The 14,731-nt window shown below is 42.4% G+C and overlaps 1 protein-coding gene across 5 annotated transcripts in view; it reads left to right on the plus strand.

The window, feature by feature from the left end:
- The window catches only part of sox6 (SRY-box transcription factor 6), a 134,196-nt gene that overhangs the window by 85,149 nt on the left and 34,316 nt on the right, over positions 1-14,731 (plus strand). For 4 of the 5 annotated variants that reach the window (XM_019272594.2, XM_019272593.2, XM_019272596.2 and 1 more), the window contains 2 exons: positions 9,432-9,555; positions 13,309-13,388. In XM_019272594.2, coding sequence (XP_019128139.1) covers positions 9,432-9,555; positions 13,309-13,388 — 204 coding nt within the window. The remainder of the gene's footprint in view (positions 1-9,431; positions 9,556-13,308; positions 13,389-14,731) is intronic. The other variant, XM_010731085.3, reaches the window with a different exon arrangement.

Below are 14,731 nucleotides of genomic sequence, written 5' to 3' on the forward strand. Positions count from 1 at the left end.
TTAGAGAAGCAAAGACTGCAAAAGTACAACATTATGGTAAATATTTTAAATCAATCAGATGAGTTTAAATAAACACAGGGCTGTATGGTAATTGCACAAAGATAATGGCGCTAATTTGTGTATTCTCAGATGCTTTTGTTGTCTCCCCGGCACAAATGATTTTCTCAGTGTGAGACTCTTATTAATGCACTGGCAAAAAAAAAAAAAAAGCACAAAAATAGACATTGTTAAAGAGAATGTGTGAGTCCCCCAATTAGCACAGCTAGATTGGACCTGTTAGCATGATAATAAGAGAATAATAGAGCAGGGAAATGATCATGTGTGTGTGTGTGTGTGTGGGTGTGTGTTTAAGTGTGGAAGTGTGTGATGCTTTGTGCATATGTGTTGACGCTGTGCCGCCAGTGCTTTCCGTTGTGTTGTAGAGCTCTGTGTTAGCCTGCTAGTAGGATTATGTGGGGGTATTAACAGCCTAGTCAGACGGGCTTGGCTCTCGCCCAGGGAGTCTCAGTCCAGCATGTTCATCCTCCATTTAAGGAGACTGTTAGCTGATGAAGATGTGCACATGCAAGACTGAAGATAAAAGAAAGCGGTGACCCGACTCATTAGCCCCCGTGATTTAATATATTGACACTTGGATACAAATAATTCCATTTAGTGGACTCTATCGTGGGGAGGGAGGGATCAATTTAATTAGTTATGAAATGTGACTTCTTGTCAGGAAGCAGAAGAAATGCTGACGTTAAACAAAGTCATGTGCAATTTAAACAATAAAGCCATCGCGGCCCCGTTAAAACTTAATGATGCACAGAAAGGTGTAATAGATACAACCTCAGCAATGGCAGCGACGGTTTGCAAATGAAGCTAAGTGGATGAGCAGTCGGTAATGCCATTTGGGTGTTAAAACAAATTCTTGCTTTAGGAATATAAACAGTCCATTCTGTTTGAATGGTTTTCGGCCATTAGGGCATGATTTGGCCTCTTTTTTTCTGGATGAAACGCACCATCTATTTATTGAAGACTTAAGTGTGAAGCTTCAAGTCATGGTACACAGGCAGGGCTGCTGAATCTCATTGCTTTAAACTAAAGAGACGAGTAGATTGTGTGAAAACTGGATTTAAAAATAGAAAATGGACAGATCCACCCTGCCTTGTCAAAGTGTAACAACTGATCACTGGCTTTATTGACTCATTAGATGCAGTCAAATGAAACATATGCTTGCTTGTACTGTGTCTTTGCCAATGAGGTAGGACTGTAGACAAACATAGATCCATTATTGATGTAAATTACACAATAAAGCCATGCTTTTGTGTAATTGGCCTTTGTATTCAGACACCTCGGCAGTTTAAGCAGCGATAATTAAGAGGCTCCATCTGAGAGGTGCCACATGAACGGCTGTAATGTGTGAAATCACACCTGAGGGTCTACTTAAAATTAGTCACCTGAGGGGTTTGTAAAGCAGCCATGGGACGGGTTAATTTACAACAGAAACTTCCAGCCTTCTATCAGTCTTCACAAGTGACAAGAATAATTGACACAAGACAGAAGATTACCAGGCATACGGGAATGCAAATTTGCCTTTTAAATGAATCGCGGTGCTAAATAATCCTGATAACTGAACATCTATTCTTTATGTACACATAGGGTGAATGAAACACTTTTGTGTTCCCTCTGAATATCACTATAAAGCACCTGTTTAGAGCTGCACAAACCTTCCCTGGATGAAGGCAGCGCGCCTACACTTAACATCCATTGTACCCCAACCCTCGTAAGGAAAATATCAGTTGAGGGAGAACACATCCTCCAGTGTGATGTTGATTTAGTTTCCTCTCCCTCTCTGCATGGACTGTGTTTTCTCTGCTAATGTTGTGCAAACTGTTTTGTCTTTGCATTGGCTTTGCGTGGCCATCATCCTCAGCAGTGGGCACACTCACAGGGAGAAGGAGCTGCATTAATAGGCTCTACTGTGTACGGGCAGCCGGCAGGGAGAAAGGGGCGCGTGTTTTCTTAGGGCTGGGGTGGCAAAGCAAAGCATTCAGCCCACGGCCAACGCAAAAAAGGAGCTTTTTGTTTTTGGGGTGGAGGAGAGTCCAAGCATTCCCCAACAGAACACAATGAATGAGCTATTTTGTCCTGCACTGTTTTTCATAGTAACAGAATCATAGATTTTTTTGTTTTTTTGTCTTTTTTCATAAAATCATTTCCTCAATTTTATTGATAATTATAAATATTTTTTTTTTCATTATTTTATTTTTATTTTAATCTTTTACAACTTGTTTTTTCATCATTGGGTGATGATATTTGAGCATGTTTGAAAGCGCCCCTCCTAACCAACCTGCTCACTACTGAACAACAGAATGGGCTCTGTTGTTTTCGGTGGCCCCAGCAGCTGGGTGGTAATAATAAAGACAGAGCCTCAGTCTGTGATTGGACGATAGGACACAGGGGGAAACCCAGACATAGTGTGGATAATACCATTGCACAAAAAATTATGGGTGGTCTTCTGTTTCCAGTCAGACAAAATACTTGTTCTCTGGCGCAAAAGGAGTTTTGTTCCACAAATTTCAAATAAATGTTGAAACATTTAAATATGTTTCATGTTGAATTATAACACAGACAATGCCAGGTTTAAAGGGAATATATAACTTTGTTTTACAATTCTATAAAATACAAAACACTTGCAGGCAAAACATTTGTGTCTCTGCTTGCTCCAAAGTGTTGAAGATGTGATATTTCAGACCTTTACAGCCACATTATTTCATAAGCCTCACATACTTAAATCCCTCCATTTCCCACACACCCCCTACCCTGTTCACATCACATGGACATAGCTGGCTATCTGACTGGGCGTGTCCAATGTTCTTTAGAACCTCACTCGCCCCCCTGCAATGAGGGTCAGAGGCATTTCACTTATTTCCATTTCCATACAGCAAGGATGTATACGCAGGATAATGATGCCGGCCCCTAACTCACTTGTGGGTTTGTTTATGTCTGTTCTCTTCTTTCCCGTCATTATACATGCTGTTTGAGGGAGTCCCCATGGATTTGGCCAGTTTACTGAAAACCTTAATTTTATGGCCAGACCTTAAAAAAAAAAAAATCACTCTAACTCTGCCCTCCCCCCCAAAATAAGATAATATTCTTTGGAAATATGACACTGGATTTCTTTTTAAATTATCTGCATTTTAAGTGTCTGATGCAGGATTATGATGGTGTGTGCACAAAATTCACACATGCACAATGCATAATACTTTGTCTAGAAATACATTTTGTGCCTTACTTTTCTTGCAGTTAAATGTTCTTCCACGTGCACTGACTTGCTATTCATAAATGTGTTTCACTCATTTTTGTTTGCCTATTTTACCATTTTGCGTCATACCTAAGGTCAAGCTTTTATTATTCTTCCTACAACATTTAATACTCAAAGAACATTAAATTAAAGCAGTGTGCAGAAAACCTGTAAATGCCAGGCAGTGTATTTAAGCAAACAGTAGCCTGCAGTTTTATCCAGAATTCCAAGGAAGTCTGGAGGAACGATGGGATGGAGGAGGGCTGCAGTGGTGGGATTTAGGGTGGGGTGTGCTAGGCGGGTCAGAGGGTTGGACTACCCTGCTTTCAAGCTCCCATCGACTTAATATAGACATATTGGAATGGCTGTTTTCCAAGAAGGCTTGTTTTACTGTGTAAGGAATTAGTAGAACAAGAAGTCATCTATTGGTTATTCCCTCTGGATGGCCTGACCTCACTCAGTGTCTGGATTTGCTGCACTTTATCCTGAACAGCACTCAGTGTAGCACACACAGGCATGACTGATGTGCCGCGTTACACTCAGACCTGAGCAAACAGTGCCTGCTGTCAGAGTTACAGCTACAATTCAGAGAAAATATTATGGGACCCTTTTTCAGGCTCGTGCTTGTACACTGTTGATCTTTGGGCTTCAGAAGTCTGTCTTTGACTTTTGTCAGAAAGGGTGCTGCACAAGGATTTCAGATGCAGGAAGGAAGTGAGGAGAAAGGTCAGAGACTTGACCAGGACAAGGGTTCTTTGTTGGTGACCTGAACCTCTCCAGTGTATTTGCCCTCCCCATTCCAGTGCACCCATTTTCAGAGCAGACAAGCAGGAATAATGTGCTTCAGTCTAGCGGGTGGTAACATGAAGACCTTCATTCAAAGGCAGAGGTCTGGAGCATCAAAGTCTGGTTCAAATCTATTGATCTATTTGTCTGATTACCATTAGCTACAGACAAATCCAAACACCATCACATCTCTGTTCAATCAATGTGTGTGTCTGCCATGCGGTACAGTGGTAGTATAACGAGCTGATAAGTAACCTGTAGTAAAGGACTAATATGTGCTTAAAACCCGTCGATTGTTTCAAGAGGGGAAAAAATCCTGAAGGAATACAGAGGATTCGGCAGCCCAGAAGTGCTTCCACTGAGTGATTTTCCTCCTGGTTAGGCTCCAGTACAGTGTACACCCAGCGGGCTGTGTACACAGTGGCGGGTGTTAAAACATATCCTGCTGTCTAGTGTCAGTTTTACTGTGTGTGCTGCTGTTGGGATGTAGCCAGACTTGCCAGCTTCCGCGAGATCACTTTCCCTTTAAATGGATCACAAAAGGTGATTTCTACTTGCAGTCGTTTGGTGTGCAGCTCAGTGGAGAGCAGAGGGGGTGGTGGTGGGGTGAAGTGTGAACTATCAGGTCTTACAGCAACAGCTGGAGTCTATCCTCCCTGAGTGAAATTACACAACCCCTCCTATAGAAAATGTGAAAGAGAAGGTTAGCGAGAACTGCGGATCTGACAGCTACTAAAAGTGTGGAAGTAATTTTATTAAAATGAGATGTCAGTGAAACGTGAGTCCTCCTCAAAATGATTACTGGTGATTGTGATCTTTTCCTAATGGGCGCCTATTATAATCTAAATGATTGTACTGAATTAAGAATATAATCACCATGAGCTCCTCAGAGATTTTTGACTACTGTCTGCAGTCATATTGTTGTCAGTATTTTCATAAAATACTTGAAGTGGTCTTACTTTTTACATGACAAGTGAATGCAGATTATCTCCGAGATAATACGTGAGTGGTGTGTGAAAAGGTGTCAAGTAGCAATTAATCTGGTTATCGGACCCAGGATCTCACAGGTCGCTTCAAGCTAATAATCATAAAACACGGTAAGACTGAGGTAGATGTTTCTTTTTTTTTTTTTGTCCCTTTTGTGTTTTTAATCTTGTTAATGATGACTGATTCTGGCAGTAAAAAGAAAAAAGACCTCTCCCAGTTTTCTTCACATAGTGCATTTTGGGCAAAGTTGTGCATGTGGATCAGGGCGTGGAAGTGTGAGGGGGGTTCAGAGGGAAAACCAGCGGGGGTTTTCAGGCCTCCTGGGTGCTTTGTAGAGGCTATAACAGACAGTGAGGAACATGGGTGTTGACAGGGGCCCAAGTGAGTGCTGTAATGCGCTGTACATCTCCATTTGCACTCAGTGTTTTGGAGCTGCTTGCTCGCGTGTTGTAGGTGGATGCTTACACGTCTATACAAATAAAACCACTCACTTTTTTTTCCCCCCATTGGCACGAATACTTTAGAGTTAATAGTTTTCCTTCATCACACAGTTTCATCATGTGCTACCTGTATATCACCACAAGTAAGCCTCATAGGAATAATAAAAGAAAAATCTAGTAGATGCAAAAGCACATCATTCGTGGGTTAATCTGAGAGAGAGAGAGAGAGAGGGAGAGAGGGAGAGAGAGAGTGTGTGTGTGCACATTACATGTGTTGTAAGTGCTAGGAGAAATAAAGGGAGCTCTTTCAAGTCGACCCCGTCTTTTACACCTCGTGTATTTACACATCAGAGATGAGAGTCTGTCTGAGACCGTCTCACTCGTCCTCTGCAGTCTGACCCCGGGATGGGCTGCAGTTGTAAACACTGGACAGTCAGTTGAGCTACTGTAAGTGCTTTGTTGTTTAACTTGGTTAATTTGGACCTGCTCAGTTATTGTACTTGTGAAAAAAAAGAAAAAAAAAGAGGATGAATTAAGCCTTTCTCAATAAAACACCATGATGCAAAACTGAAAGAGCTTGGCAATCCAATCATACAACTACAATAGAAAAAATGTAAAAAAAAAAAAATATTGCAAAAATAATTAATACAAATTAAGTGTCATTTTTAGTCATGACTAAAACGTCTCCTGCATAATATGGTAGGCCTATCTTAATGGGATCCTACTCGCAGTAGTACTGCAAGTTGATTCTATTTATCAAATACCAGCATCTCCTTGAGAGGGAAACAGATTGCGTGCTGGCCTGATACAGACTTCATCAGGTCATCTGAATTGATGATACATGTTGCAAGGCGGCTGAGTTCCCCCAGAAACCTCTGTTGGAGTGCTTGCTGGCAGAGACGGGGGCCTCAGCCAAGTCTGTCTGACTGATCACTACAGATGCTCCTCTTCAAGTATTCCGAGTCAGATCCTTAGTGCTGGGTCTTGAGGGACAAACAATAGCACCTGTTCCTCATAAGATAGCCCATTCATGTATCTTTAATGAAGCCTGGGGGCAGATGGTGTGAAATGACATTATCCAGTACTTAGCAGTGCTAAGACAAAGGAAGAGCAGTGCCAGCACAACAATGCTGCTGTATTTACGAGGAGAAGGGAGGACGCTGCCCAAGTGCCCCGCTCACATCTGCTCTGCTTCATTCTCCAACTCCTCAAGATCATCTTGGCAATAGAAATATCCTGGGCACTCAGCCCACACATAGATGAACTTGAGGGTAACTCTTAAAGGGGGGTGGGGGGAGAATGGAAGCCACACATACGCACAATTTTTCTTTTTTTAAAAAAAATATATACTTTTTTTTCTTTTACTTTAACAGTCAAATTTTAAAAAGCACTTGTGAAAATGTTATATGTTCAGCCACTGTGCCAGCTGTTAATTGACAGCTCAACTAACCTCCGCTATTTGTTGCCACCTTGAAGCTCCTCAAAATTTGATTTGCCTTTCTCTGACATTAGTTGCCGTAAATTAAACTTTAATGCGTGGAGCTCATTACTGCAAATCACAGCCATTCAAACTCAATGCATTTTATTTCCCCTTCAACACACATTCACACTCTGTCTTGCCTCAGTGAATCTTGTATATTCTGCTTCATATTTTAAAATAATAATAGTAATAAAAGCTGATATCCCAGATGAAATGATATCGTTTACATCCAGTGCTCAAGAAAAATATCTGCTGATGTCTCTCAGTATATATGCCATGTTTAATCGGTATCCATCTCTTGTGCAAGTCAGACATTAGTCGCATTTCTCCTTTCAAATAATTAAAAGCATATATTCTGTAATTTTGTGAAGGTAGAAATGCTTAAATTCTTTTCCCCGTTGTGTAATATTATGACAAGCGGTTGTGGTTCAAATTTGATTTGCTGGTATGAGAAAAAGGGATGATCATATCCTTTACATTGGACCAGTACACTGGAAGGTTGCATGTGCAGCAGTCTCGCACAGATGTTTTGACTTAGGAGAGTGTTTGGAGACATGTGTATTTCAGAGCAAAGAGAAATATAGACAGGGAGCTGTGAATTATTTGCTCACTTTGAACAACTGACTGAAAAGTGAAAAATCATCACCTGTGGCTAAAGAGTGAGATGTGTTTTTGTTTTATCCATTTAGATGAAATATCTGACAGTCAATAATTTTATTTTGCCAAAAAAAAAAAGACATAACTTTTAATTTACTGCTGAAGCATGTTAGTTAATTCATGAAAAAGTATGAACTCACATGCAACGCACTTGTAACACACTTGGAGCGATGTGGACTTGAGGGAGCCCTTTTCTGCCCTGTGACTACCGCACATTCAGCAACAGACTCCATCTGGTTTTACAGTCCAAATACACAGACAGAGAAAAGCTGTGTTCCCCAGTGTCCCCCCCGCCTGTCACTGGCCCTACCTCATGTTGTGACATTAATTATTGTGTTTTTCCATATGTTCCATACATGCAAGGCCAAGATCCATCTTTCATCCATTCAGCCTGGAAACTTGGAACTCAAATCCCTATAAAGCAATGTTTTATTTAAGGTCATTTGTCGCAGTCTCCTTGGCCATTTATTTTTCTTCAGGTACAGCACATTTTACAGAATTACTTTTGGAAGAATTACATACTTTTCTATTCTTCTATAATGCACTTTCTGCACTTGCACTTCTGTAAAAGCTCAGTAGACATAAAATGGTTCTATTTATTTAGTTTTCAGTCTAGCTCTGCACCTCTGGACAGATCAATAAAGTAGTTTTAAGTAGGTTTAGCGTGCTAGCTGTGAGAGAAACTGGGTGCGACTACTCCGGTAAAGGGTCTTCAGGGGGAGCGGCACGGGCTGAAAAAGTCGAGATCATAGCAGACCTCAGCCAGAACATGGGGGGAAAAGTCATTGCTCAGAGCAGGTTGATTTCATGCCCCAATGCAGCGGCAGTAATTGCACCCAGACCTGTTTTATTGCGAGTTGATTTTAAGGAGGGATGAATGGAGAAACATTCTGTAAAGTGTTTATTTTGGGGGATGACCTTTATTAACCCATTTTCCAGGCAGGTTCCCCTGAGGTGGCCTGGCTCAGTGCTAGATTAACCCTCGCAGGCCCATGGTAGCCAGGCTGCTCCCCATCATAGACTTTCAGGAAGCAGAGAATGACAGTAAGATTGAACCTTGCAACATGTGTGCAAAACCCCCACACACCACTTTTGAGATGTAAGCTACTCACCCACCTTTTGACACACACATGCAGGGAGTTTGTGTCCATATTCCCAGTAGGAAAGTCGGCAACAGACGGTTAATGGTGAAGGTTAATATGTGAGTGGAAGAGACAGTCAGAGAATGACATTAAAATGATATACAGCAAGTACATTTCAACCGGCTGCTATTTTTTCTCTGCTGGAAAGAGTTGTAGTAAATTACTAGATTGTTTTTAGGCTTTTATCATCTAAATAAATGAGAGTAGTTGATCATCCCTTGAGTGAGTACATTTGTTCATGCGTGTACAGCACTGTACATGCTGATCAATTCAATTCAAGTGCAATACATCCAACAACCCCCTTTTCTAACATACTAACATTTACCGCCACAGCAAGGGCTTAAGCCTTAACACACCAAGCCAACCTTACTGAGCTCTCTGTCCCGCATGTCGCTTCCTCTAACTGATGCTGGAACAATGTGCGTGTGCGGGGCCTTTGATGTACCGAGGTGAAATTGTGGTTTGGATTACGAGGAGGAACAGCTCGGCCAGGTATTGTGTGAGCACACGAGGGCCGTCATTGCCGCAGAGCCCGCTGTCAGCACGCGTTAGGAAGGGCTGTGATCTGGCCTCCCCCCCGAGTGGGCTCTGTGTTTCTGTGTACCATGACTATGCTTAGGCCTCTCTCTGATCTCCGCTCCCTATCTGTTCAGCAGGTCCAGGGTCACATGCCTCCGCTCATGATCCCCATTTTTCCACACGACCAACGCACTCTGGCAGCAGCAGCCGCCGCCCAGCAAGGCTTTCTCTTCCCTCCGGGAATGTCTTATAAGCCAGGTATGCTTGCAACTTCAGTCTTCATTTTGTCCTCCCCTCTGTCTCTGTGCTTGCTGTGTCTTTTCCCCCACACACTTTTATTCACAACTATAAGTCTTATAGGTGCATAACAAATGTACAGCAACAAATAACTGCTTGATTCACACTGACATGCCCTGCTATGTCTGAACTTGGACTTGAGACCAAGGCCTGGGAATCCATGTGGAACAATAGATATGGGTAGAGAAGCAAAGGAATGTAAACATGTCTTCAACATGAAAGTGTCTCTCACGGGAGTGCGCTGGCTCTAATTGTTTTTCAAGTATTCACTGTTAGAGATCCAGTAACACAGGGGATTAACTTTGCATGAAAGAGTTTTCCCATTGTTATATGCATGCATGCAAAGCGACTCACCGATTACAATTGAACACAATTTTAACCTGAACTTTTGATTGTGAAATTAAGTATAAGGTGAATAGTTTGTGGATGATGTAAGGAACAGGTTTTCCTGCACATATAACTGTTTTCATTGCTTGTGACAGCATGCCTGTTTCTCCCCCTTTGTCTTCTCAATTGAGGAGAATAAAAGTCTCAACCTTCAAAATAGAAAAAAAAAAAATGTTTTCTTGAAAAATTGTTGCAACATGTTAACTTGATGCCCTGCCAAAGCAGTAACCTCGTACACCATTGTACCCTTGTGAAAATTAAAGATGTGCCACCTCATACTACTCAACTGTTCCCTGGCTCTCAGTCTGAGCTTTTAACCTAACACGGCAGGGCCAAACAATTTTTAGATGTGTCCATTACTTAGTCAATCAAGTCAAACAGAATTTGTACATTTTCCTATTTTCTCTCCCACACATGCAAATTGAATGAGACAGTCCTGTGTTGATGAAAACCTCACTGTCAAAGAGAAAAGGATTTATGAGTCAGCTAGAAAAAGGAAAATCCTCTTGTCTGCTGTAAAACAGTACCAGAACAAGGAAGAGGACTGAAAACGGAAAGAGAAACACTGGGAAGTCAGCAGGTTTGCAGCAGAACATTAAAAAGTGTGGTAGTGCAGTTAATGAATTAACTATAAAACCACAGGATGAAAAAGAAAGTCAGCTATTTTGGAACTATGGAGCCATGACAGCTTAAACAAAGTGCCTGAGGGGGAGTCTTTCACCAGTGTGCTTTCTGCAATAGGTTTGACACGGAAAATGTTTTAGTTCAAATAACAGGAGCTATTATGGAATCATGGTCAGGGGTCGCCATGTGTATGGTTTCTGCATAATTCATGAGTTCATGAAGAAATAGCAAAGGGGGCCTGAAAATGACTCTTGTAGTCAGGAGAGGTATTTCAAAACCTCTATTATTTCCCCACGTCCAATACAATTTCTACAATATATCCAGAGAGTACAATGTTATCACCACCACCTGCAGGGTATACAGGATGCCGCCGTGTCCTTTCTCCATGAAGTGAGTGGCCAAGCATTCACTTCCAAGACTAAGGCACACTAATCTGATGTTATCATTATGAGACAGCTCCCAGGGACCACTGCTTATGACCCCCAGCCCTGTGGTGCTCACATGGCAACAGAGTCATTCTGGCACCGTAGTGGTAAGTCATCACACCATCCACTGGCTGTGCTCAATGGCCTGGTGTTGCATGGTAGACAAGCACAGTCATAGAAACGCCAACTCATCTTTTAAACAAATAGATACAAGTTGGACTTCCCTGACTTCCCTTCAGTCTGATGTGCCTCTAATGGACCTGCACAATGACCCCATAGTCTTTGGGCTCCTCTGCCAGTCTTGCTCATAGACATCATGCTGACAGTTGACAGTTTGTTGCTATTTTATTTTAAATCTTCTAGTTTTACCACATTTTAGTTGTCACACTTAAATGGATTATCTGATATATGTGATTTAAATCATTAAAGTTGGACATCATTTAAACTTCAATAAATCAAATTAAGTTGAGTAACGTTTGTTTTTTTATGACCTCATTGGATTTACTTACAACAATATGAATTGATATACCTGTATTATGTATTTGTTTTCATGTAGGCCTGTGAACAGGTTTGGCAATTCAATAAAATTTAAAAGCCAGTGAGCCAAGTTTGAGGATCCCCATCATATGGTTCATTCATAATCAGTTGATCTGGTCGAAGAAAGGTTTCAGCCACATCTGTCAACCCTCAGCAGATCTACTGTGTTTTATGGCACCACATAAGCAGGGAAATATGGCCTGTAGTGACCATGGCGTCACCTGCACTACCCCACCCCTACTGTACCCTTCTTAGCATTCAGAGTCCAGGCTCTGGGCATGGGACCAGCCATGGCCAGTTAAAAACCCCCACAGTTTCAAACGTAATTCCCTTTCGTCAGTGACGCTAACCTGGCACGGCGCCTATTCCGCTGGAGTCTGGTGCCTCAACACAGACTGTGTGCACCCAAGACCCAGACCCTGGAGCCAGAGACCCCCCAGCGGTCGTGGTGTGCTCACTTAGCACATGACCCTACCCAGGTTTCACATGACATCTAAAGACATCCAGCCATTTATTATTCGCAAATCCTACGTCACAGGCACCACAGAGAGAGGGAGACAGAGAGAAAGCGATACCAAAAACAGGAGGTGTGGAAATAACCACAGTGCACCCCCGCACATCCAACCCAGCGCTATTTCAAACCACTTCTGCTGTGTGATTTTATTTGCTCCTAAATGGGGATTGAATTTCCATGGCCTGTATCACATTGTGCTGTGCTGTACAAGATTGCAAAGAGAGGCGAGCGGGCGAGAGCAAAGTGAAAGAGAAGGTATATACATTTACCTTGTCTGTGGCTTAATGGCTCCATATGTTTGTGAGAAGAAGTGACAGGCAGAAGTGGGGTCTGAGCGAAGGCCAACTACCCCTCCCCACTCCCGTTGTGCAGCCCACCTAACCCTCCTTCAGACACATGCTTCAAACCGACCTCTTCTCTGTGAATGCTGGGCTGCCCTGTCTCACTGGGGCTGTTCTGTCTGTCTCAACGCACTAGGTTGAGTGTCTGGTACTCAGTTATACACCACCGTGAATATCACTCATACAGCAGCCACTTTTATATGACTGCCTGACAAACGTGCTGCCAAATAGTGCTGCTACTTGGAAACCAATTCTTCCTCGCTTGATCACAGTGATATGTGAGATAAGAATGTGTGGGGTTTTTTTTTAACCTTGTTATTGTGACTGCTCACTTGTTCTAACCAGTTCGCATACAAGTGCTTCCACTCTGCTGCCAAAGCTATCACTAAGAAACAAACAATGTAGTGTTGAACAATAGCCAGACAAGTCTACAGCTGTAGGTACTGCCTGAGAGAACACGCCAGTCCTTTTACATAATCACTAACTGAATAGCTGCAGAGATATTTTACATTTATTCTGAACAAAAACACACACACACACACACACACACACACACTGCAATAAACCTTGAAAGAACTCCTAACTTGTTAAACTATGTAGTTGTTATTGTTGTCATGGTATTTTCCACGAGCAGTACTGTGCAGGTGGAGGAAGGAGGGAATGGTGTGAAACGTTCCTAAGTAATCCTGCTCCAGTCAAACCAGCTTAGCCTTTTGTTAATGCAGATGTTTGGGCTTGAAGCCGAGGGCTCGTTGCGATGTGCCACATTGCTGTGGCAAAGTAGTGGAGGGCCCAGGATCTGTGTTGGCACTTGCCTGGTCGCTGTGGGCCGGCTCATTGTCTGAACCTGTATGCATTGTTGTTTCTCTCTCTCCCTCTCTGACAGGTGATAACTACCCGGTGCAGTTCATTCCATCCACAATGGCAGCTGCAGCAGCGTCAGGACTCAGCCCCCTCCAGCTTCAGGTATGTACAGTACTATGACAAAGAATGCTAGGGACGCCCGCCAAGCCCAGGGCAGAAAGGATGGCTAGGCAGCTGTACGCTAAGTAATGAGCTGCACACTAAATAATCCTGGAGGCCCCTAGCTCACACACGCTTATCACCTTACATATGTAATTTATCCTGTTTTATAGAGGATTTATCCCCACTAGCTCTGCCAGACAGAGGAGTTAGGAAGATAATAGTTATTAAAGGGAATGAGGATCACTTTGGTTGCCTTAATCGCCTGCCAGTGAATTTATCAGAAGACAATTGACTGTGTAAGCAAAGAGTCTCCTTCCTATTGCTTTTATCTTGAAGAACCGCTGCAATATTTCCTTGATCTCTGTGAGCAAAACAAATAAGAAGAGAGAATGGACAGTACATGTGTGCAGTGAAAGCAAACTCATGGTATGTTACACAAAGTGAGGCTGAGCAGAGGTTTCGAGCCACAGAAAATTTTTGGGATGGGCTCCAAGCCCTACAGGCTCCTCTAGGACTTTTCTCACACAGCATTTAAAAAAAGTTGAACCCAGGTCACGGCTTAACCTGAGGCCATAATGTTTAATATAGATAATTATCTGCGTTCTATCCTTCAAGCTGTTACTGTTATGAATACTACTGTTACGAGAGCTTCTCTCAGCCTGTGCAAGATCTTTGTTTCCAATTTGGTGATAATGATTTTGCTAACTTTCTACTGTCTTTTCTTTACATAAAAAAACCAACAACATACAAGCATAAGCTGAATAACAATCATGTCTGTTCAGCTGCAGCAATGCTGCTTGTTGCTATTCTAATTAACAGTTTCCTTCACAGAGTAATTGTAGATCTTTCGTCTATTTGAAACTAGAAATCAGTACTGTTCTTTGAAAACAAAGGAAGGAAACAAAGGATAAAAAAGCATTTCTCTAACATATGGTTAAGTGGCCACTGCTGCTTGTCAACAACAGTAAAAAGTTACCGAAAGCTGAAACATGTGAGGCTCAGAGGAAGAAAGCAGTGTCAAGATTAAACAAGAAAGCTCAGGGCTGAGGAGGGTGGGATCTCTTTGCACACTGATATATGTGGCATTTGTCCTTCTGAGCCTAGCACTGTCAGTGTTAACGAGCTTTGGCAAGTTCTAACAATGCATGCAGCTGGCTCCAAAGAGCTGTGCGTCATTATGCGGCCATGAGAAACTATCAGGAGCATGTAAGGTGTTAAATGAGTTTGCTCGCGTTTGAAGACGCGCGTCCGCAAGAGGGAAAGACAGAGGCTGCGTGACTGATGTTTTTGGTCGCATATGTGAGGCTTAGTTTGTGGATCATGGAGAAGTCCATTGGGAAGGA

The sequence above is a fragment of the Larimichthys crocea genome, chromosome VIII (genome assembly GCF_000972845.2).
Source record: "Larimichthys crocea isolate SSNF chromosome VIII, L_crocea_2.0, whole genome shotgun sequence".
Lineage (NCBI taxonomy): Eukaryota > Metazoa > Chordata > Actinopteri > Sciaenidae > Larimichthys > Larimichthys crocea.